Source organism: Onychostoma macrolepis, chromosome 08 (assembly GCF_012432095.1).
Source record: "Onychostoma macrolepis isolate SWU-2019 chromosome 08, ASM1243209v1, whole genome shotgun sequence".
NCBI classification, from domain to species: domain Eukaryota; kingdom Metazoa; phylum Chordata; class Actinopteri; order Cypriniformes; family Cyprinidae; genus Onychostoma; species Onychostoma macrolepis.
This window is the reverse complement of record NC_081162.1, coordinates 23,205,950-23,231,510: the sequence shown is the minus strand read 5'-3', so window position 1 is coordinate 23,231,510 and position 25,561 is coordinate 23,205,950. Positions and strand designations below refer to the sequence as shown.

The 25,561-nt window shown below is 37.3% G+C and overlaps 1 protein-coding gene across 1 annotated transcript in view; it reads left to right on the top strand.

The window, feature by feature from the left end:
• Positions 1–25,561, top strand: part of tafa5l (TAFA chemokine like family member 5, like) — a 57,038-nt gene that overhangs the window by 19,216 nt on the left and 12,261 nt on the right. The window contains exon 3 of the mRNA XM_058785789.1: positions 10,831–10,958. Within this exon, the coding sequence (XP_058641772.1) occupies positions 10,831–10,958 (128 nt within the window). The remainder of the gene's footprint in view (positions 1–10,830; positions 10,959–25,561) is intronic.

Genomic DNA, 25,561 nt, shown 5'->3' with positions numbered 1-25,561 from the left:
AAAAGTAATCTTTGGATTGTGTCTGTCACTGCGGTTTAGGAGGAATATTTGAGCCTGTCTGTTCTGCCGAGCGCCGGATGTGGTGGAGTATCTCATGGGCTTTCAGCCTTTCTTAGGTTGTAAACCTGAATATGATGGTAGTCGTTGTTTTTGTAACAAATAAACCCAACTCTCCTGACAGCTGGGGTCGTGTAGTTGTTGTTTTTTTTCAGCGCGATGGTGTTTTTTGGTAAATGCTATACAGCTTGAGCTCTTCAACGACACATTAGTAGCACTTTGTAACGGCAAGACCAGAGTAATTAACCAAGAGAGTACCATAATTACTGCTGTGGGAAATTGATTTTTATTGGCTTTCTCTGCTGCCTTCATGCTCCATTAGTAGTGAATCCATTAAAGAAGGACCTGTTGCGTGAACACGCACACATGCTGTAAAATTACAGGCTACCTCATGACTGCTGTCCAGAGACAATTCAAGTTTCAAAGAATGTAGAAATTACATTAAAGTTCCATCCATCCATCAGCATTTAGTCTATAATACCTATTGCTGCTTCTCATCCGGTCCTTATATCTGCTGCATTATAGAGCTCAACAGAGGGATTTTGAAATGTAAAATGCCAAAACTTCCATGACGGAATAGATTTTTAGGGTAAATTTATGAATATTTCATGGTACAACTGCCATAAGCTCTAAGGTTAAGCGTCAGGATATGCTTCTGTACAATCCATAAGTAATTTCTACTTCATTTACATTTATATTTAAATAACGAAATAAACAAAAAATATATATACATATATGCGCATACACACTTGCATACAGTACAGTTATTTGCAGTTGAATAGATAAGCTTTCCATTGATGTATGGTTTGTTATGATAGGACAATATTTTGCTGAGATACAACTTTTTGAAAATCTGGAATCTGAGGGTACAAAAAAATCTAAATGCTGAGAAAATCACATTTAAAGTTGTCCAAATGAAGTCTTTAGCAATGCATATTACTAATCAAAAATTAAGTTTTTACAAAATATCTTCATGGAACGTGATCTTTACTTTAGAAAAATCAATAATTTTTCCCGAAAACCAGTCAGTATCTGGTGTGACCACCATTTGCCTCACGCAGTGCAACACATCTCCTTCGCATAGAGTTGATCAGGTTGTTGATTGTGGCCTGTGGAATGTTGGTCCACTCCTCTTCAATGGCTGTGCAAAGTTGCTGGATATTGGCAGGAACTGGAACACGTTGTCGTATACGCCGATCCAGAGCATCCCAAACATGCTCAATGGGTGACATGTCTGGTGAGTATGCTGGCCATGCAAGAACTGGGATGTTTTCAGCTTCCAGGAATTGTGTACAGATCCTTGCAACATGGGGCCGTGCATTATCATGCTGCAACATGAGGTGATGGTCGTGGATGAAGGGCACAACAATGGGCCTCAGGATCTCGTCACGGTATCTCTGTGCATTCAAAATGCCATCAATAAAATGCACCTGTGTTAGTTGTCCATAACATACACCTGCCCATACCATAACCCCACCGCCTCCATGGGCCACTCGATCCACAACGTTGACATCAGCAAAAACCGCTCACCCACACGATGCCATACACACTGTCTGCCATCTGCTCTGTACAGTGAAAACCGGGATTCATCCGTGAAGAGAACACCTCTCCAAAGTGCCAGACGCCATTGAATGTGAGCATTTGCCCACTCAAGTCGGTTACGACGACGAACTGCAGTCAGGTTGAGACCCCGATGAGGACGACGAGTATGCAGATGAGCTTCCCTGAGACGGTTTCTGACAGTTTGTGCAGATATTCTTTGGTTATGCAAACCATTTGTTGCAGCAGCTGTCCAGGTGGCTCGTCTCAGACGATCTTGGAGGTGAAGATGCTGGATGTGGAGGTCCTGGGCTGGTGTGGTTACACGTGGTCTGCGGTTGTGAGGCCGGTTGGATGTACTGCCAAATTCTCTGAAATGCCTTTGGAGACGGCTTATGGTAGAGAAATGAACATTCAATTCACGGGCAACAGCTCTGGTGGACATTCCTGCAGTCAGCATGCCAATTGACCTATCGGTAAGCCCCGTCCCCCTTAGTTACTGTTGCTCCCTCGGACAAACAAACTGTGCCCACTGTCTTTCAATGACAGCTGCAGTGTGAAAACCTTGTCCCACGATGTTTTTGCACAATTTTGGACACAGAAGGCCACCAAATGGGAATTAAATATTCCATGGAGGGATTTATAAAATATTTAAAATAAATACGGTGGGTAACTCGAAGGAGGGTTTACAGATTACAGTGCAAGCGGGAGAAGTCTCATATTACGGTCGGTCATCACGATTGTGGATGACAACATGCGGGATCAACACTGTTCATGTATCGCAGGGTACGATTAAATTTATATACATTTAACCAGTTTAATATGGAGAGGCACTGAAATGTAGACCTTCGTTTATGTGTTTTTGACCTAACACAGTCCGCTATTTAGGTTGTACGTTAGCATGGACTCACTAACTTTAACGTTAGCTAGTTTTAGCCAGAGATACCTTGCTAAAGCACAAGATAACATTAACGTTCTGCTTGAACAGATGAAAATTGTAACTTAATGAGTGTATGATAACCAGAAAATGAACGTTTTTGTCTTCATTTGTATCGGGGTGAATACTTTGCTCTGTTTTGTTTGGATTCAGGAAATGTAATAAAATAAATTATATTGCCCATCCTCTCAGGATACCTGGAATCAGTGTTACAAGTACCCCAGGCACATTGTTTTTCCATTTTTGAAGCATAAAACCATAAAACTGATGCGAGCTTCGGATCTTCCAATGTTTCTCTATGGCGCTGAAACCTAAAGATGTCCGAGTTCCGCTCCCCGTGCAACTGATACTCGACTGCCATTGGCTGGTCTGCGTTCGAGGGGAGGTGCTTACCGATAGGTCAATTGCACGCTCCCTCAAAACTTGCGACATCTGTGGCATTGTGCTGTGTGATAAAACACACATTTTAGAGTGGCCTTTTATTGTGGCCAGCCTAAGGCACACCTGTGCAATAATCATGCTGTCTAATCAGCATCTTGATATGCCACACCTGTGAGGTGGATGGAGTATCTCGGCAAAGGAGAAGTGCTCACTAACACAGATTTAGACAGATTTGTGAACAATATTTGAGAGAAATAGGCTTTTTGTGTACATAGAAAAAGTCTTAGATCTTTGAGTTCAGCTCATGAAAAATGGGGGCAAAAACAAAAGTGTTGCATTTATAATTTTGTTCAGTGTATATATAATGCTCTGATTTTACTTATTTTATTTAATGTATGTATTGGTAAGATTTGTAAGATTTTGGTAAGATGTTTTTCATGTTTTTGAAAGTCTCTTATGCGTGGTCACCTAGGCTGCATTTATTTATCAAGTCGCTTTGGATAAAAGTCGCTTTGGATAAAAGCGTCTGCAAAATGACTAAATGTAAATGTAAATGTTATCACAAATACAGTAAAGCAGTAATATTGTGGAATATTACAATTTAAAATAACAGTTTTTCCATTTCAACTTCAAAAATCATACTAATCATGCTAACCTGCTGATTTGATGCTCAAGAAACATGGTATTATTGTCAATTTTGAAAACATTTGTGCTGATGAACAGACAATTCAAAACAGCAACATTTGTCATTTATTTATTTAGATGTTTTAGTGGTGGTGCTTTAATTAGGGACTTTACCACTTTTTGAACGTTCTATGCTTCAAGCTAAAATTATCCAAATTTTAAAAATGCTTCAGGGCTTCCAGTTAAGATTAGTCGCCAGATTAGTCAACATGTCCTTCAGGCAGCCCACCAATATTTATAGTTTTGCACATCGCTAAATCGTTACTGAATGGCTTTTTTTAAAACCATAAAAAAGTATGGAAATTTATTTCCTGAACTCACAGCAATGAAAAACTGCACTCTCCATTGAGCTCTATTCAGTCAGATGGCAGTCTGCAGGTGAGGCTGTGTCTGGCAGATGAGTCCGGGGGGCAGATGGTCAAGGGTCCCGGGGGAGAGAGGGAGGGTATGCGTGGGTCGGATCCCTGCAGACGTCTGAATCGGTGTAGGTGTGCTGGATGGAGCAGGCTCAGGTGTTGCATGCGCACAGAGAGACGAATTGAGTCATGATGCAGAACAGAGGTACCATGGGAAACGGTGTGTGTGTGGGTGTGATTCATTCTATTTGAAGCTGGACTCGGTCTCTCTTTACAAACGCACTGGTCAGTGGGTGGTATCTTTTTTCACATGCAGGGAGGAACAGGAAATTATCCGGTTTTGTGGGCCGCTGCATTCGTGTTTATATTGATTCACGTTCCGCTGCTTTTGTGTGTATTTCTGGGGGGATTTTGCATATGCCTGCCCCATATACAGTGACCCTGAAAGAGAAAGTATTCTTGTTCTATCTATTTGCAAGCAGTTAATGATCAGTGAGTTTGGAGCGGAGGCACACGGCTCCCCAGGAGGCCATGTGTTCACTGGCTGCCTCTACAACGGAGAGCGCGGCTCAGGAGCCTCATCAGGCTTCACATGAAACAAATAGGGTACGAAAATATCTGCTAAACTCTGTGTGCGCTGTAATCTGCCGGTCTCTGCTCCCTGTGTGGCCTAGTTAGAGCACTTCAGCGTACCCAATGAGACGCGTGTGTATTTGCATCTCACATGCATTAATGATAATTAAGGCTATATTCTTATTTTACATTAAAGGCTTGTTTTTAGATCAGGCCTTTAAAGGCGGCGGTGGATCAGCACCTTTTTGGTTTTGTTTATACAAGGTATTTTAGGATGAGATGAAAAGGGAAGCGGCTGGAAATTACTGAGGAAAACCAGCTTTGAATATACTGTATGTGTAGAATCCGTTCCAGTTCAAAGCAAACAATAGTGCTGCTAATATGAGTACTAGTCACAGCTGGTGTGGGTAGCAGTTCAAGTTGGTATTAGCACGAGTGTGTAGTCTTGGATGGAATTTTTTAAAGAAACACCAAAACCGAAATTAAAGAACTGAAACTGAAAATTGAGTTTATTTAGTAATCAATGAATTATTCAAATGTATTTAATAATCAACAGTTGTATATTAACATTTAAATTGGACATAATTCACACAATGACATAATTATGTTTTTGCTTCAATTCAGTGTTAAAATATAAACATTTAAACAGTGGCTGTAATAAAAATTGTTTTTAAGACAGATTTATTTAAACATACATTAAATAACGAAGACAAGTTAATTATGTAAAAATATAATGAATATATAATATAGTGCATTTTTTACATTTACATTTACATTTAGTCATTTTGCAGACGCTTTTATCCAAAGCGACTTACAATTTGGGGAATACATAAAGCGATTCATCTTGAAGAGGCAATCCGACAAACGAAGTGCTTGTAACACCAAGTCTCAGGCATTGTTTAAATAAATACAAGCTAGCAAGGGAAGGAATATATAAGGAGAAAGAGTTTTTTTTTTTTTTATGTGTAGGGTGAAGTCAAGTAGTGTCGAAAGAGATGAGTTTTCAGCTGTTGCTTGAAGATTGACAGGGATCCAGCACTCCGAATATGGGTGGGAAGATCATTCCACCAGCCAGGAATGGTGACCGAGAATGTTCTGGAGAGTGATTTTGAGCCTCTTTGTGATGGTACCACGAGGCGTCGCTCACTAACAGATCTCAGACTTCTGGAGGGGATGTAGATTCTTAATAGTGAGTGCATGTAGGCGGGTGCTGAGCCTGTGGTTGTTCTATAAGCAAGCATCAGTGTCTTGAACTTGATGCAAGCTGCGATTGGTAGCCAATGCAATGAGATAAGGAGAGGTGTAACATGGGCTCTTTTGGGTTCCTTGAAGACCAGTCGTGCCGCCGCATTCTGAATCATTTGTAGAGGTTTGACTGTGTTTGATGGAAGTCCAGCCAGAAGAGCATTGCAGTAGTCCAGCCTAGAAATGATAAGGGCCTGGACAAGAAGTTGTGCAGCATGCTCCGTCAGAAAGGGCCTGATCTTTCTGATGTTGTGTAGTGCAAACCTGCAAGATCGAGCAGTCTTTGCAATGTGGTCTTTGAAGGTCAGCTGGTCATCAAAGATTACACCAAGATTTCTGACCGAAGTTGATGGGGTAATTGTTGATGAACCTAACTGGATCGTGATGTCATGCTGTAGAGTTTACTCATACAGAAGACCGCGTGACGCTTGCGGTGATATTAACGTCTGCCGTCTCACTAAATGAGGACATAAATACATGAACAACATCTCCAGAACTGCTCTGAGAGTCACTTCATGAGCATTCGAGCGTTTCATTTGAGAAAAACTATCCTCACAGCAACCCGTCAAAATAAAAGTTCGGTTTCCCTTGAAGACATTGGGCAGAACGTAATAGGCTACTACTACTAAAACTATTAAAACTTTATCTTTAAGGAATAATCATACAATGTCTTCAATGTTATTATCAATATTAAATTCTTGATGACTGCTAGTTGTTTACTACTAGTAGTGAACTTATTCTGATCTACTTGGCAGAATTCAAATGAGCCATTTTAATCTAGATTAATTCCAAGATTACAGTGAGATTAATCTAGATTAAAAAAATTAATCTATGCCCACCACTAAATATAACATTATGTGACATTGTTTACAAGCTGTATTATTGGTGTCTTTCCACAGTTGATATAACACATTCAGTAAATTCGTTCAACATTTTTTGGAATATTTTCAGCTGCTGAAATTTCTGTGCTTCACTAAGAAATAGTTAAAAGGCCGTACTACTAATAAAGTCAGGACTAGTACTAGAATATCCCTAGTATGACTAGTAGTTTAAATTCAGAGCTTGAAAATCCAGTACTAGTATGAGTAGCGGTTAAAGTCAGTTTTAGTATTATTATACTGTATGTATAGTTATTCAAAGTCAATTCCAGGCTACTTTGGGTACTAGTTCCAAGTCAGTACTGGTATTAGTATCAGTAGTATGAATACTAGTTAACAGTTAGTACTGTGGCTAGTAGGTGTATTACTACAAGGTTCTACTTCTAGTATTAGTATGAGTTCTTGTTCAAAGTCAGAACCAGTAATGTGAGGACTAGTACTAGAATAATCATAGGACTACTGCACAGTCAGATCTAGCCTTAGTATGAGTACTAGTTTAAATTCAGAATTTGCAATGTGTAAATCCAGTACTAATATGTGTACTAGTTAGTGCTAGTATGAGAGGTAAAATTCAGGACTGGTACTAGAAAATGTGATGTTTCAAAACCAGTTTTGTAGGCATACTAATTCAGGTCATTTATAGTGCTAAAGTGAGTACAAGTTAAAAGTCTAGAATAGTAGTAAAATGATCACTAGGATTAGTGCAGAGCAAGACTAATGCTAGATCTTGCAATGTGTATGTCCAGTACTAGTTCAAAGTCTTAGTGCTCGAATCAAAGATGAAAAACGGTATAGTTTAAATACAATACTAGTTGTAGTATGAGGACTAGTTTAAAGTCTTAATATTATAGCTAGAATTAGAACATAGAATTGTTAAAGTCATTCTAGTATGCGTTCTAGCTCAGATCAGAACTAGTATGAGCTAGTAAGCTCCTTATCCATATACAGTACTAGTATGAAAAGTTCATTTGAAGTCAGTACTAATAATAGTATGAGTAGTATAGTTCAAAGTTTTAACTTGTTACATGGAATCTGGTACAATAACAGCGAGGTGTTTTTCATTTGACATGTTTCAGATGTTGGGCCAAAATTTCACGCCTAGTGCTCAGGTGCTCTGTGTGCTCTCAGCAGATATTTCTCACAGATGTTAAAACTAGTCCACACACCCCAGTACTTCTTTCAACTAGATTCCAACTGAAGTGTGTAATCACAACCGTTACCTTAATATAGCCATTCCTCAGCATGAAGCATCGCAGCTCAGACACCCTGACCGACTGCGCGCTAAATACCTCGGTGAAGCATTCCAGCTTCATTTAAGCTCATTGATTTTCTTTAGCGCTCTTTGTTTTCTTTCTTCATGGCCCAGTTGTATTTGTGCTTTTGAATACTGTCCCTCGGAGGGAGGCTTGTTTATGTGATGCGGGATGGATTTGATTGTTTTAGGCCCCCTGGGGACGAGAGGACTTGGATGAGATCTGTAGAGCTGGCTCGGCCATCCACAGCTTTTGCTCCGCGTCGGTTTAAAGGCATAATCCTTCATTTCAGCCACACCACTTTACTTTGATAAATTTAGGGATGGAGCTTTGATAACGTTATCACACGCAATATTCATAAGGACTGCCATAAAAGACCTGCTGGGTTTCAGATCAAGAAAATGGTTGTAAACATATCTTAAGCGTCTGGTGACAGGAAATTTCGAAAAGGAAGCCGAGCCTTTGTGCGCAGAAAATTGCATGGACTGAGTAATCAAGGAACTGAGGCCTCACAGGGATGCTATATTAATGAAATTGAGGATTTTGTAGAATTTAAGGATAATCTAAATCCTGAAAATGTATTCTTTGCACATCCATGTTCAGTTATGTTTCGTTTAAAGGAGTAGTTCATGCAAAAATGAAAATTTGCTGGAAATTTACTCACCCTCAGGCCATCCAAGATGTAGATGAGTTCTTTAAAAGAACAGATTTGGAGAAATGTAGCATTACATCACTTGCTCACCAATGGATCCTCTGCAGTGAATGGGTGCCGTCAGAATGAGAGTCCAAACAGCTGATAAAAACATCACAGTAATCCACATGACTTCAGCCCATCAATGAATGTCTTCTGAAGTGAAAAGCTGTATATCTGTAAGAAGAAAAAATCTATCATAAAAATGTTTTCACAACAAACCATATAAGACGTCTTACTATAATTACCCATTATAGTGCTTTCTGCTGTGAAAACGTCATCTTGTCTGAATCAGGAGAGAAATATGCACAGATATACAAGCAAAAACTGTTCAAAACTATTCTAAACAAATATTTTGGTGGATTTTAATGAGACAGAACAACAGGAGATGGACTCGTATTTTGATCAGAAGCGACAGTTAAGTTAAGAACATCTTAATGATGGATTTGTTTCTAACAAACATTTAATTTTTCACTTCACAAGATTAATTGATGGACTGGAGTGGTGTGGATTACTTATTGTGATGTTTTTAGCAGCTGTTTGTACTCTCATTCTGACGGCACCCATTCACTGCAGAGGATCCATTGGTGAGCAAGTGGTGTAAAGCTAAATTTTTCCAAATCTGTTCTGATAAAGAAACAAACTCGTCTGCATCTGGCATCTGAGTATATTTTGACCAATTTTTTAATTTATTTTTATTTTTTTGGATGAACTATTCCTTTAAGTATTAACTCTTCCTTTACGTAGTTGAGGTATTCATAACATTCCTTTGGAGAAATGAAAATAGAAACAAAATTATAAATGTTTGAGTTCATATTGACCTTGGTATTCTGTCAAGGAGTTTAAAATCTTTTTTGAATCCCTAGATGGTTGTGAGATAATGAGGGTATATTTTTTCAGTAGAAACATTTGAGAAGCACAAATCTGGTCTCCATTTGATCTCATCGCTGTCTTGGAGAAACAACTGAGTTATGCAAGGGATTTCATTTGTTATTTTTCTTTCCTGGTGTGCAGACGAGAAGCAACCATCTTCCGATTGTCTGATGCTCCACATCCTCTTTGACCTGTTTTGTTCTCATCACCCTCTGAATGCTGGTTGTTCTGCATCTGAAGCGCAGGAACAGCAGGGGTTTATGGAATTTTACATGGATCTACAGAGCAAACAAGAGAACTGAAAGCAAGAGCCTCAGTGCATACACATGTCTGATGTAGCTCTCTTTGAGTTGTTTGATGGTTTTGGTTCTACGACGTGAAGATAATGAAGTGTGCAGTGAATCAAGGCCTGCAGGCTGCTTACTGAAACATGCATGACTTTGCCATAATCTCAAATCCACTTTCATACACAAATCCATATTTTATGTGGAATATAAAGGTTGGGTGGTTTTTTGTGATGCCTGTTGGAGGTTTGTAGTAACAAAAATCTTATATAAAAATCCATTAAAAGAAAAAAAAAAGGGTAATATGACAGACGTTATATGCAAATTATCATTTTGCATGTAATCCTCTTATTTTTACCCATTTTTGTTAAAGAATATATAAATACCGCATTGGAGACTTTGTGATATTGTGAAGAATATCTAAACAAACATAAAGCACATTTAAATTTTTAATGCCTTTTCTTTTTATTTATAAAAATTAAAAAGCTTTAATTTATTTATTTATTTATATATATATATATATATATATATATATATATATATATATATATAGTTTTAGCCTTTTTGAAGAACCTGTTATTGCCTTTGGCCTTTTAGCATGTTATGAAGCTTTAAATAGTTATGTAAATTATCAAATTTGTCACCACTGTTCTTAGCATTGAAGATTATGTGACTTTGCCAAGAAACATGAAACATGACTATTTCATAATTTAAAAAATGTAATATTTCATTTTTCTTTTGAAGTCTTTTTGAAGAACCAGTTTTCATTTTTGCATTTCAGCATATTATGCAGGTTTAAATAGTTATTTACATTTCTAAAGAAAGCATATTTTCTTCTCTCTTTTTTTTTTAATTTAAAAAAATAAAATAATAATAATAAATATATATATTATTTATTTTTTTTATTTTTTTAATAATGATGTACACCACATAGTAACAAAAAGCGATACAGCACTTTTTGCAATTTGTGCATAAGATTTGTTTTGATTTGATGTGCAAAGTGAGTTCATATTGATTTATTTACTGTTTAACCATCAATACTGAATTTAACTGAAATTTATTTCCTGTTCTTTTTGTAGCCCGGATAGTGAAAAGCAAGCAGTGGTGTGAGATGTCCCCGTGTTCAGAGGGTGAGATCTGCGGACTGCTCTTCAATCGCTCCGGATGGACCTGCACCAAAGGCGGAGGCCGCATTAAAACCGTCACGGTCAGACACGTTCTAAATATCTGTAACATTTAATTTATTCCCTTAGTTGACGCAATGTTGCATCATTCACACCACCTATGTTTCATCTCATGTTCTAATGACTCATTAACCAACATTATTCTTTATATAATGCTTAGCAGATCATTAGTTAATGAGCATACATATAAATACTGTAGAAACCTCATTAGAGATTTTAAATATTCATATACATTTCTATTTTAATGTATTGTACATCAGCAGCTGATCTGTTTAGCAGTATGTAATGTTTGCTCATTATGCATTAATGAAAGTTATTATGCAAGGGTTAATGTAGAGTCAGTCTATCATTATTGCGAAATAAACCCTGACGGGGTGATCTGGACCGCAAGGTGACATGTAGGGGGTCTTATATCACCCTGAATGTGTTTACTTTGTGATAATTACCATCTGACTGTACGGTATTTATGTAAATGGACATTTGAGTTGTAATTATTTTATTATGTGAGAAGAAAGACACCTCAGAGTGATGTGAGAGACATAAAACTAGCACAGCGAATTAGTTGCCTGAGACAAGAGTCAATTATAGTTTAATGTTTCTTATGGTAAAATATTTGATGGCAGAATGCAGCGATTGACCAATCAGAATTAAGTATTCCACGGAGCAGTGTACTAAAAAGTAATAGATCCTTTTTAGCACAGGTTGTTTTCACTAACTTCACCCATCATTGCTCAGGTATTTTACTTCTAGTATAATAGAATATTGACTTCTTTTTAGACGTTGTTAGAATATCATCTATAACTACTTGTTTTTTTGTAAATAAGATTCTGTCTTGGTGCAAGATTCTGTCTTGGTGCATATATTTTTTAATAAAAATGGGTAAAAATATATAAATACCATTTTTAGAACTGAAGACTTTGTGATATATTTGTCATGAATTATCTACAAAAAGCACATTTTCAGTAAGTTTTTTTTTTTTTTTTTAAGAATTAATATTTTTATTCTGCAAGAATGCATTAAATACAGTGACAGTAAAGATTTTAACATTGTTACAGTACAAATTTATTTTATTTTTTAAAATAAATGCTGTTCTTTTGAATGCTCTATTCATCAATGAATCCTGAAGACTCGTGGTTTTCACAAAAATATTAAATAGCACAACTGTTGATAATAATTAGAAATGTTTCTTGAGCAGCAAATTGTCACGGTTATGCTAATGTGCTGGAGCAAGGAACGTGGAGCATGCAGGAGAATTGCGATAAACAGACTTTAATCTTCTTACACCGCGATACAAGACAGGCAGGAACACATGTAGCACTCGTTGACGTACAATACCGGACATTAACTAAACGAGATAATAACCAAACACATCTGAACACAAATTAAGCAATAATGAAACTAAACAAGAACAGGAAACAGGAAACTCCAAATATGGGCACAAGAGGGAGGGAAACACAAGACAAAACACAACACGCCTGACATGACGCCCCCCTCCAGAAGGCGCGTCCTCGCGCCGTACAACATCCAACGGGGTTGGGGGGGGGGGGGGCGCTCTGGAGGCCCCTCAAGAGGCCCCTTTACATTTTAATAAATTACATTTTAAAATATATTCAGATAAAAAAATATCTAACAATATTTAACAATAATAGTGATTTTACTGTATTTTTTATCAAATAAATGCAGCCTTGGATGTTAAAATGTTTGAACTGCCATGTTTATTTAGTGAAAATAGCCTGTGCCTAAAAAGTATTAGCAGGTATTTAATAAGACTTGCCTATATCAGTATCAGCCATCCTTTGCAGTTTTATTTTGTGCATCCGGCATGAATTAGAATTTGAATTTAGATTCAAATTGGAGTGCAGTGTCAGAAAAGTGTAGAGGATGAAAATTTCACCCTAACAGGCCCCTACTTGTGTGAGTGGCTGTACAGGAGGTGCATTGAGCTCTGATGTGATTCTTTGTTTGTAATGCTTTGCTACATCACAGGCATAAGTGCTGAGCTCAGGGGGTGTTTGGGCCATGCTGACCCTGCAGGCTCCTGCCCCATAATGTCTTGAGTCATTCTGTTTTTTTGAGTTGCTTTGCACAAAATGACAAGGAGCAATTATGCTGAATTAGAGGGTGTTTTTGGAAAGAAAAAAGCGATATAGAGGAAACGAGGCTGCATATTAAACGAGTGCGACTCTGCTGGGGTTAGAGGGGTTGTGCCATTCAGCCAGAGTAGCTGAAATCATTCATGTGTTACAGAGGGCTTGAGTGTTCATGGCTTTGTGCATATTTATGACTTAATTTGCTATGTTCGCATGCATGCCTTTGCTTTTTTGTGTTTGTATGTTCGTTTAAAGTCAACATAAACTCAGAATTGACCCTGTTTACTTTTATTGTGCATGATTCATCAGTGCACATCATTTTTGTGAAATAAAATAAACATTAACTTATTTTATTCAACTAGTTGCCAAGACAGCATTCTTTATTTTAGTATTGATGTACCAAAATAACAACGAAATAATAAGACAGTATATACATATTAAAAGGAAAAAAAATGTATGAATGAAAAAAATAAACTAAATACTAATCCTAAATACTTTAAAAAATAATCCTGTCTCACATTTTTTTGTAGAGAATCTTTATATTCAATGCAAATGGCATTTCAAGTTGACTTTAAGGTTATCTTTATATGTTTTTCTCAGGTATCTTTTTTCTTTCCTTCTGTCTTATCTCTCTTTCTCTGGGCAACTTCCAAATTGCATTTTGCACATTTGAAGGGCACTGCAGAAAAAAGACACTCTTAGTGGGCCCTGTTAGAGACCGTTAGAGAAGCGTACATGCAAAGAAAGTCGTTTTGTCCTTTATGATCCCATGATCCTACATTGCGCAATTAGTTTTAAAGGAATAGTTCACCCCAAAAAAAATTAAAATGGCTGAAATATACTCTCCATCAGGCCATCCAAGATGTAGATGAGTGTTTGTTCATCTGAACAGATTTGAAGAAATAGCAGTACATGACTTGCTCGCCAATGCATCCTTTGCAGTGAATGGGTGCCGTCAGAATGAGAGTCCAAACAGCTGATAAAAACATCACAATAATAACCACTCCAGTCCATCAGTTAATATCTTGTCAATCGAAGAGCTGTGTGTTTTGTAATAAATCCATCAAGACGTTATAATAGTCAAAATACGAATCCATAATAATGCTTCTTTCAGTGAAAAAGTCCATCCCCTGTTGTTGTCCTCTCACATCAAAATACACCAACATATTTGTTTAGAACTGTTTTGGACCATTTTAGCTTGTAAACAGTGCTTGATCTGAGCATATTTCTCTACAGATTCAGATAAGATGTCTTTTTCACCAGAGAGGCAATTTTATGGACAGAGGACTTGTTATTTCACTCGAGGCCTATATGGGAGATAATCTATCCTTTGTGTGTTCTTTCTGTACATATTTTATGTTCATTTTTGTTTTTATCAGGCACCACATGAAGAGGAAATATTTTAAACAAAAGTTTGTTTTGCTGTAGCAATCTTAACATCTACAAGTATCATTTTTGCTGCTATGTTATCAAGGTAACATTCGTGTTCATAATGAGTGGCAGTGATGTATGCCATGCGTTGTTTTTTCAATATCCACTTATAAGACTCACAGTACTTGAAGTGTTCTGCCCTTGGAAATGAGTCGGCTGTAGTGATGTTCACTTTCCAATGGAATTCGCCCTCCATCTTTCTTACCATCTTTCTTGTGTGTCTGTCTGTCTGCTCACTAACGCTTGTGCATGGGTTAGCGTGTGTGTGTGTGTGTGAGAGTATGTGGTTGTGTAGGCGTGTGTGTGTGTGTGTGTGTGTGTGTGTGTGTGTGTGTCTAATCTGTGTGTGTGTCTGTGCCCGCAGCCTTGTGTCTCTCAGCCTGGGGCAGCTGCCGCAGATTTCATGCCCCTGTTTCCTGCACCATATAATCTAGTCTGACAGCAGAGAGGAGTTTGCATGGGAGTTGTTTACTTATATGTGTGTGTATTGAGTTGAAACGTGTCTGTGTGTATGTGCAGATGTTTACTTCTGTGCGTGATTATGGATAAGTGTCCATTTGCGTGTGATTGCATTTAGGGTATATGTGTGTGTGAGAGAGAGCATGTGTATCCTTTCAGAATTACTTTTTTTTTTTTTTACGGTGGACTGTGTTACAGTGTCAGCAGAGGCAGTTTTCGGCAGATTTGTGACAGCTATTCTTAGGTGGAGAAGGATATAGATATGCTTCTGGAAACATGTTATGGCCGTTATTGTGAGGTCTATCAGGAAATTAGGTAGATTGTATGATTACAAAGCGAAGGAGATGGTTCATAAATAAGAGGATGTGGAATAAAAGGGTTGTGCTTCCTAATAAAAGTTGCAGTTGCTGACCTATATGGGTTTTTCAATGGCTGATGGTGATCTAGAAAGCAGGGCAGTCAGTGTGTTGCTGATATACTCATAATACGTTTTAACCCTATACAGCCTACAGTATCATATTTGATATGTGAATTTATAAGGCCTCCAAATTATCAAAAGAATAAAAACTTAACCGAAAACCTGTTGTACACAATCATGTCTTCTGTCAGCTGATTGATTGTTTGTGCTCTTTTAGTAAGTAAAAGCCCTTTTCATATCATTCTAGACATGTAGCACGTTTGCCATAAAATCTATAATGATTTTTAGAAAGTAAATGCCAGAATAACCATTATATTTTTAGTAATATTTAAAGATGAACAGTTACTGGACTGAAGCAACTTAGGTTGACTTGATTATCCATACATAATCTTTTAGAAAAAATCATGTTAAAATTGATCAAATATTATACATCAGGCTTTTATCAGGCTTTTGCCCCCCTCAATCATCATTGTATTGTATGTTTCATAGAACAATATAACATAATAAAGAGTTTTGGTCATAAAACTAAACTAAACTAAGTGACAACAGATATTTATATGCTTTTTATTTAGTCTGCTGTATACAGTTATAAAATCTTGTTGATTTACACTACAACCTGTCAGAGTTTAATCTTAAAGGGATAGTTCATCAAAAAATTTAAATTTGATGTTTATCTGCTTACCCCCAGGGCATCCAAGATGTAGGTGACTTTGTTTCTTCAGTAGAACACAAACGAAGATTTTTAACTCAAACCGTTGCAGTCTGCCAGTCATATAATTGCAGTCAATAGGACCCACGGCTTTGAGAGTTAAAAAAAACATACACAGACAAAACCAAATTAAACCCTGTGGCTCGTGATGATACATTGACGTCTTAAGACACGAAATGATCAGTCTGTGCAAGAAACTGAACAGTATTTATTTCATTTTTTACCTCTGATACACCGCAATGTCCAATTGTCCTGAGCGTGTTCACAACGCATCAACGTGCTCTGGCATAGTCACGAGCCACAGGGTTTAATTTGGTTTTGTCGGTGTATGTTTTCTTTTGACTCTCAAAGCCGTGGGTCCCATTGACTACCATTATATGACTGACAGACTGCAACGGTTTGAGTTAAAAATCTTCTACTGAAGATTCTCGTTTGTGTTCTACTGAAGAAACAAAGTAAACCTACATCTTGGATGCCCTGGGGGTAAGCAAATAAACATAAAATTAAAATTTTTGGGTGAACTATCCCTTTAATTTTTGGCCATATATCAGCAACAGCACCAAATTTCATATTTTTGCTCAGTTTGTGCATACATGTTAGGTGTTTTTTCCTCCTTGATCTCCTTAACTATATGTGACACTGGACCACAAAACCAGTCATAAGTGTCAATTTTTCGAAATTGAGATTTATACATCATCTGAAAGCTGAAGAAAATAAGCTTTCCGTTGATGTATGGTTTGTTAGGACAATATTTGGCTGAGATACAACTATTTGAAAATCTGGAATCTGAGGGTGCAAAAAAATCAAAATACTGAGAAAATCACCTTTAAACTTGTCTAAATGAGGTTCTTAGCTATGCATATTACTGATCAAAAATTAAGTTTTGATATATTTACGGTAGAAAATTCACTAAGTATCTTCATGGAACATGATCTTTACTTAATATCCTAATGATTTTTGGCATAAAATAAAAATGGATCATTTTGACCCATACAATGTATGTTTGGCTATTGCTAAAAATATACCCCAGCGACTTAAGACTGGTTTTGTGGTCCAGGGTCACATATTAGTTATAATGGCCTGATGTACCAAATATGATACAAAACATAAAACACATATGCAAACTGTTTTTTTCTGACTGTTATTTGATATACAGTAACAGGCATATTTAGTGATGAAGCAAATGAGATGTACAGAAGATTGACTCAAAATACACAAACCAATCTTCAATAGTGTGGTCAGGACATTGTCAAGGGGTCTTGTATCACCCTAAAGGGGTTTATTTATTAAGACCAGCTGATTGTAGATAATTTCACTTATTACATGCATGCTTACCAAATAAAATAAATAAGGGGACAAGAAATATTGATTTGAGTTTTATTATTTTATTATGTGAGAAGAAAAAGACCACGAAGTGATTTGAGAAAAATGAAACTAGCACAGCTACGTATGTAGGCAATTGGTTGCTTGTAATATCTGGAGAAAGCTATCCATTAGCATTGCCATTCATCTCAGTGGCAGCTGTGCAGCTAAAATACAAGTCTATTTCATAGCTTTCCAAAAAGTAAAACTGGTAAAACAACTATACTGAATTGAAAAATTATCAGTATGTTGTTGGCAACAGTTTTTTATTTTTTGTCAGAATACACAGCTTATTTTGAATTGCTGTCATTCTAACCAGCCAAACCTATTTTGTCACGATTGACCAATCAGAATTAAATATTCAAAACATTTTATGACTCTTCTGTTGACAGACTTTCTAAACTTTCATAGCAACTACTCATAAATCCAGTCAACATATGCGTGTATGTCACAGATTGCAGTGGGACTGAATCTGTGCATGCTGCAATTTATAACAACATTGCATTGCGTTTGTGTAACAGAATTGCCGTATTCATGCAAAGATGAATACTGAATAGCAAATGCATCATGGAGTGGCAAAACCACAGCAACAGACGGAGCAGAAAGCACAGAGTGCAGTGTTTTGTAGGCTTGAGTCCAAAAAACGTGTGCAAACAGAGTGTGTTTATGTCTTTTATATGTGCGTTCACATGCTTCGCACCTGCAACTTTCCTATATTCAGCCCTCCCAGCGTGCAGGGGATTCAGACAGAGCCAGGTTCTGACCCGCTAATGGAGTTAGCATATGCAGCACGCTGAAACCCTGCCAGGCATTAATACAGATCACTCACGAGGGCCCCTAAACACGCTGGCCATTTGTCTTCACTAGTGAACTGCTGAAAGGTTCAAATTTGCCATAGTCTCGAGAGCCCACTGCTTTGGCATGTCATGCGCTGTGGAGATATTCACAGAGATGGATATGAATCGGAAACAAAGAGAACGAGAGTGCGAATACTTAGCGAAGCTGGGGAGATGGGCTTGAGAGTGGGTGGGCCGCTTGTGAACTCTGTCCGGTTACAAACCACTGAGTCATGCTGCCATGTCATTTATAGTGCCTGTGAAAACATAATGCTCTTGTAGGAACCAGGAAGTTCCCAAGGAAGAGTCATTAGAGGCCTTCGCGGATGTTTTCTGTGTCAGCTTTTATTTAGCTTCTCTGCATGAGCGTGGATTTGGTTAAAGATAACATGCAATTAAAATCAAACCTGTTTACTTTATTAACGATAAAAACATCTGTCATGTTTATTCACCCTCATGTCATTGAAGAACCTAGGTCTCACAGGTTTGGAATGACTTGAGACAGAAATCATGATCATATACTTCATATTTTTAATGCATGTTCACGGTTTATTGTGAATAATGCATTTTATTACAACAAGAATAAAATAGTCTTTGATCTAAATGTCTTCCTCTGACATCATTTTTCTGACAAAAGCCAAATAGCTATTTCGACTGATTTAAATTGATGCCACAGGAAGAGGAATTCCTGAATTGCAATTTAAAGAAATTCAGCATAGGCAATTCATTTATTAAATGCATCAAATTTTATTTAAGTTTAAATAAATAAATAATTTATTAAATAATAAATATCTAAACTACAGTAAATAATAATATAGTGTTTCATTTATCTATTTATTGTTCCATCTATCCTTCTGTCTGTTTGTCTGTCTGTAAGGCCTTTAAACCTTCAAACTGTTTAAGTCCAGCAAGTTATGAATTTCTTTGAATTTGGCTTCATTTTAATCTACCATTTAAATTCAGATTGCAATTCTGCATTGTGTTTGGTACCAAATTTAATTTAAAAGACATTCCCAATTCAGTTTTCAATGTAGCACAACCCTGATGTGCAAATGTAGAATCAAGAGTAAAACGCTTGCTACAATCACATGGTTTCTTAAAATGGTATTTTCTGCAATTTTACATTGCAGTTTCCCCAGCTGGTAAATAACGTGAACCCTCATTCTAGAAAGTTTTTTCTCGCTGCCGTTGCCTTAGGCTTGTTCACTGAGGCATTATTTTCCTGTTCTTTCATCTTCTTTATATTTCTAGTTTCTGTAATGCTGCTTTGAAACAAATTGTATAATTATAAGCTATACTATTATATTGAAAGAAGTATATATTTAAGTCAAACACCAATGTGAATTCCTCTCCAAATGTGCAAGCTTCTCTGTGATTTATTTTTTTTCTTCCTTTTTGACGGCGTGTCTCTCTCTGTCTTAATCTCTACCTCCCCTCGGTTTCTTGTGGGTAATAGCATTGCTCTGTCACTGCACAGTCATCATTACCCAGAGGCAGGATGAAGGAGACGTGTAGAGGGAGGGAAAGAGCGACGGAGCGGTGCGGAGGAATGAGGCGATTGTTTTCAGCCAGCCGTTGTATCTAGGGAAGGGGCCGTCTCGGTGAGATCGGCTGCGACAGGGTCAGAGCAAACACGGCGTCTCATCCACGAGCCGTCTCCCCTGCTCCGCCTGCACGCTTTCCGCTCACGTCCGCCTCCGTTTGCTCACGCCTGCACAGTTAGAGGCCACTAAATATCTGACACACTGGAGAATTGGCAATCCTTTGAGAGTCTGTACCCTTTTCAACCTCTCCCCTCTTCTTTTTATTGAATACATTTATGGAGCGGAGCGCGTGGCGCAGCGGGTCGCCTGATTTGATTCTGCTTCGCCTCATCCGTGGGGAGGAGGGCATCCAAATTCAGCTCCGTGGGTCCTCAAAGGGGCCTGTGTGACACAGCGGTGTGTGCCTTTATTCGTAATTGAGAGAAATACATTAGTTGAGTGCCAGCGTGGGGTGTTTTTTGTAATTGAAGTGGCAAGGTGTTAGCAAAAAAGAAAACACCCTTACTCTCAGCGGAGTGATGCTAGGAAATCTATCTAACTTGTTATCTGTCGTCGCAGGCTGTGATTTTATAAAGCCTAGCACTGATACGGTTTTGTTTCTTATGATATAATTATATTCACAAATCACATTTTTTTATTGTTAGCGTGATTGTTTTGCATTCGGCCCTTGTGATGAAAGGCTAATTTTGTTTTGTTTTTTGTTATTGTTGTTTTAGTTTTGCACCTGTTCAATTGTGCATAATCACCGAATAATTAACTGAAAGCTCATGATTCCTTGTCAACAAACCTCAAACAGCACTTCAAAAAGTCACCGCAAAAGAGTTTTACAAACCAAACTGATGAGAGACTATACCTTTTCTTTTCATTTTTTCTCAAACTTGCTTGAAATGACATACAATTCTTGGGAATTAAATCTCCTTAAGTCTTAAAATGATGATGATTATCAGTGTTCTTTATGCAGTCTCTAGTATTTTTACAAGAACAAAGTGTTTTACTGTATATTAGAAGTGCTTTCGCATCATATAGATAGCTGCCTTATTTTATAAAGATAATCAATTGTATGATTAAAAAAAGAAGTCATTTTATGCATATTTTGAAGTAAGCATTATGAAAAGTTCAGTTGCTATTTGAGTTATCTCTCTTTCGAGTTACTAAAATAGAAATTCACAAGTCATAAATGTTTGTAGTGAGACATTTGTAACATGAAACTTCTAAATATGATGATTTTTCCAGGAAAAATAAAGCAATAGTTCCCTCATCTCGTTCCAAATCCATTGTACATGTTTCCTTTTGAGCACAAAAGAAGAATGAAGAATTTTGGTAACCATTTTTGGTTACCATTGATGTCAAATTCATGGAAAAACACTGAGAAATTTCTTGAAATTTCTTAAAATATCTATGCTCCACCAAAAAAAAAAAAAGCAAGACTTAATATAATTTTGTCTTACTGCACTGGCAGATTTTTTTCACTTGTTTATACATAAATTACATGGAAAACCTGCCAATGTTCGAGAAGTAATGCAATGTATTTTGATCGTTATTGATAAAATGCTTTGAATATCAAATTACAAGCCCTAAATATATTCATTGTTGCTTTATACCGATATTTAAATTCTTGTCAAAAGTTACTCATTAAGTCAAATAAATCATACAAACTTGATATATCAGGACAAAAAGTCTACATCTGCGATGTCAAAACACAGGTTTGATTGAAAAGCCCCGAACACATCCATGTGTTTAAATTATGTATCTGGTGCTCAAGAGATCGTTACGAGTAATTGCCTTATCAAAGCTGCCTCTAATCAATATCAAAATGTTTCCGTTTATTTCCGAGCAGAGAGAATGAACGCTGCACAACACTGGCAATTACATCTAAATGTGCCATTTCTGTTCGTTTAGCTGGTCGACAGATACAGATTGCCTTGTTAAGGTTTGAGTGAATTAAACACGCGTTCTGTTCTTTGAGTTTTCTTAGCACGCATCGTTTCTTGATTTCATAAAACTCTCCTCCTCCGCCGCCTCTCCCTCTTGAAATGATTCTTTTATGTTTTTGGCCTCCTCTCTTTCGCGTTAGAAGCCCCTCTCAGCCAGCCGCCCCGTCACTTAGACCACGTTTAGGCCATTTTCCATCTGAAGGATTGCCAGGGTTTCTTTGAACTATCGTTTTTGCATCCCACATGCAGCGCTTCACATTTCTCTGAGGAATATTTTGGAGATGTTTGCTGCGGGTCTATCAGGCCGTGATCAGAGGATGTCTCATATTGTCCTTCTTCTTTGAGGCCCCCGCTTCCGTTTTGGATTTTTTTTTTGAAGACGTATTAGCATACCATGACTAGAGACTACATTCTTCTACTGCGGGATAACCAACAGGATGAAAAATTGATTCGAAACATCTTCCAAAGAAGGTGCTTTCAATAATGCATTTGTAGTGATTGAGACCGCGATATTTCAAAGAATTCGAATACCAAGAGATGAACGTATGCAGCTGCGATGGGAATCTAGATTTTTTTTCTTTAAAGACTTTTTATAGTTCATGCATGTATATGAATCTTTTAATTTATTAATTTCTTTATTCATTCTGTTAACACTTTTTGTCACAGGAGCCCTGCATCGAGCAGAGAACAAAAGAAAAAACAAATGAAAGCCAGAGAAACACTCTCACTCCATTGTGACCTGGACTCCCACAGGCGGCTTGAAAAGCGCATATCGCACCAGGGAATCTAGTTGAAATTAATTTAATTATGATGCTTGATAAAGCCTGAGAAATGTCTCCTAACTATTCGCTGACTCGCGTTTGCAGTCATTTTCAAAGGCTACTCCATCAATATACGCTATATTACCCATCAGGTTCGTCCCTGCAGTTTGCCAGTGATTTATAATTGCCTTAATTGCTCCTCTTGCAGCCACTGGAGGAGATTAATCAATCCTTAAATTCAAAATCCAGCCGAGGCCAGTCGGAGAAACGGCCCTCGCCGCCTCCCGCAAAAGGGCGAGTATCGCTTTTAATTCGTAGCCGTGCCTGCTGTTACCGTGGAAATGGAGACTAACGTGAGTGTGTTAATGCACGTCTCCCACAGTTACAAAATCACTAATCCCTGCCTAAACGGCATGAGGTTGAACGGCCGCACTCTTCCAAATGCCTTCCTTAGGCCTGTTTCACACATCAAGTGTCTGAGGAGCGTATGTACAGTAGAACTGCAGAGAAATTCAATTGCAATGCCTAGCATTGTGCCTTCACGTGGTAAATTGCATAAATAAACATCAGTGCGTGTATCTTAAATGTATAATAGTATGTTTTTGAACTAAAAACAACTCCTAGATTAATAAAGGCAGTGAATGAAATAAAAATGTTGCTCATTGTTAGTTCATGAAACTCAATGAATTATCTAATGGTACAAACTGATCCTTATGCCTCACCACATTAACATTTTACATTAAACAGTGATGATCTGATCTTTTTAAAGTGCTAATTCAACCAAAATATGAATTCTGTCATCATTTAGTCAGCCACGTGTTGTTTCGAACCTGTATTACCTGTAGGAAGATATACTGAAAAATGTCTGGGGTCAGTGAGGTCCAGTGTTATTTGGACCCTGTAGATGTTCATTGTATGGAGTTGAAACAAAAACAAATATCAACTTTTGCGTCCTTCAGAAGAAAGAAATTCATGCCGGTTTTGGAGGATTATCGAAAGAAAACAGAATTTTCACTTTCTGTTGAACTGTTGCTATAATAAGTAAGTATATGATTAGTATTATGTAATTAATTTATATATGTATTCTATACAGTGCCATTCAAACGTCTGTAAAATAGTTTTTGAAAGAAGGCTCTTATGCTCGCTAAGGCTGCATTTATTTGATCAGTAAAAATACAATACAAACAGTAATATTGTGAAAAATTATTACAAATTTAATATATTTTACAGTGTAATTTAATCCCGTGATATAAAGCTGAATTGCATCATTACTCCAGTCTTCAGTATCTTCAGAAATCATTTTAATATGCTGATTTGCTGCTCAAGATACATTAATAACCAATGTTAAAAAACAGTTAATATTTCAGTGGAAATCAAGGTGCGTTTTTTCAGTATTCGTTGATGAATAGAAAGTTCAAAAGAACAGCATTCGTTTGAAATCAAAATCTTTTGTAACATTATAAATGTCTTTACTGTCACTTTTGATCAATGTAATGCATCCTTACTCAATAAAAGCATTCATTTAACAGTAGACGTTTTAATTTAATATTCATTTAAACTGGCTGTAAACTGTTATTATGGGGGCAGAAAGAAATATGTACAACAGAATGTCTGAAACAGGCCTTGTCGTTTCCTTCAGTTATCTTGTTGCATCGCTAGCGAGGATGGGATGGGGCAGTTTGTAAAAGATAACAGAGCTGTATTTACTCTGAATTTAGAGAGTAAATAGTGTTGCTGTTAATAATATTGTTTCCGTTAAGCACTTTTTACCTCCTGCGACGCTAGCACCTGGAGCAGTAGCATCATTTGCGCTAATGATAGCTAATCCGCTCAATTAGCAAAGTACACATTTGTAATCTGGGCCTCTCTGCTAGCAGGCAAGTTTACATACTCTTCATCTTCCTCTTGCAGACTAATGCCCTACGACATTCACAGTACTGTGGCAGCACACAATCCCCTGTGGTAACACGCTAACTGAGGAGCTGTTTCAGCCGATTGTTTGCAGACACAAGAAATGTCTCCACATCCCTGTCGCTCGCTCTCTCACTCACTCTCGTTCTGCCTCCTTCCTACTTTACCACAGGAGACTGCATTCACCTTTTTAGCCCATTAATTAGCATGAACAGTTAATAGTGCCTCCTACAATGGCTGCCTCAGCAGTTTTTCCTTAGAGTTGGTGTCACCAAATCAATATCAAGTCGGGCATAAAGCACTAGAGAAACTCAGTCGTAAGAAGCAGGCCTGTGCGGTCATGTTTGCTTCTCTTAGTGATTTTTCTGTTAGTAGCAAGCCATCCCTGCACCAATATGCATAACATAGTGTGATTTTGTTTTCTGTACTTTATGATCAGCACATTCATGTCTAGATAGTACAATATGACACCAGTAAGACAAAAATTTTACTTTTAAATGAAGTGCAAAAATTGTGTTTCATAAGTAAAAATCCCATTGCTTTTCTCCATAGGGGAATTTATTGTGAACTTGAACTATAACTTATAAACCTTCGAAGCCAGACTTACTTTGAGTTACAAGGTTGTCAGTAGATGGTTTTTGCTTTTGTTAAAACCAACAGCCTGCATTATTTCAACTTTTTTTTTTTTTAATAATCATGTAGAATTCCAAGTAAAAAACTACATTACCCATGATTCTGCAGAGAATCTCCACCAATCAGAGAATCTCAACCAGCAAGCTGAGCCAAAAGAACCGCCCACCGTATTATGAATACTACAGGTGCATCTCAATAAATTAGAATGTCGTGGAAAAGTTCATTTATTTAAGTAATTCAACTCAAATTATTAAATAAATTCAATGTATTAAATAAATTCAATGCACACAGACTGAAGTAGTTTAAGATTTTGGCTCACATTTAACAAAAACCCACCAATTCACAATCTCAACAAATTAGAATATGGTGACATGCCAATAAGCTAATCAACTCAAAACACCTGCAAAGGTTTCCTGAGCCTTCAAAATGGTCTCTCAGTTTGGTTCACTAAGCTACACAATCATGGGGAAGACTGCTGATCTGACAGTTTTCCAGAAGACAATCATTGACACCCTTTACATGGAGGGTAAAGCCGCGG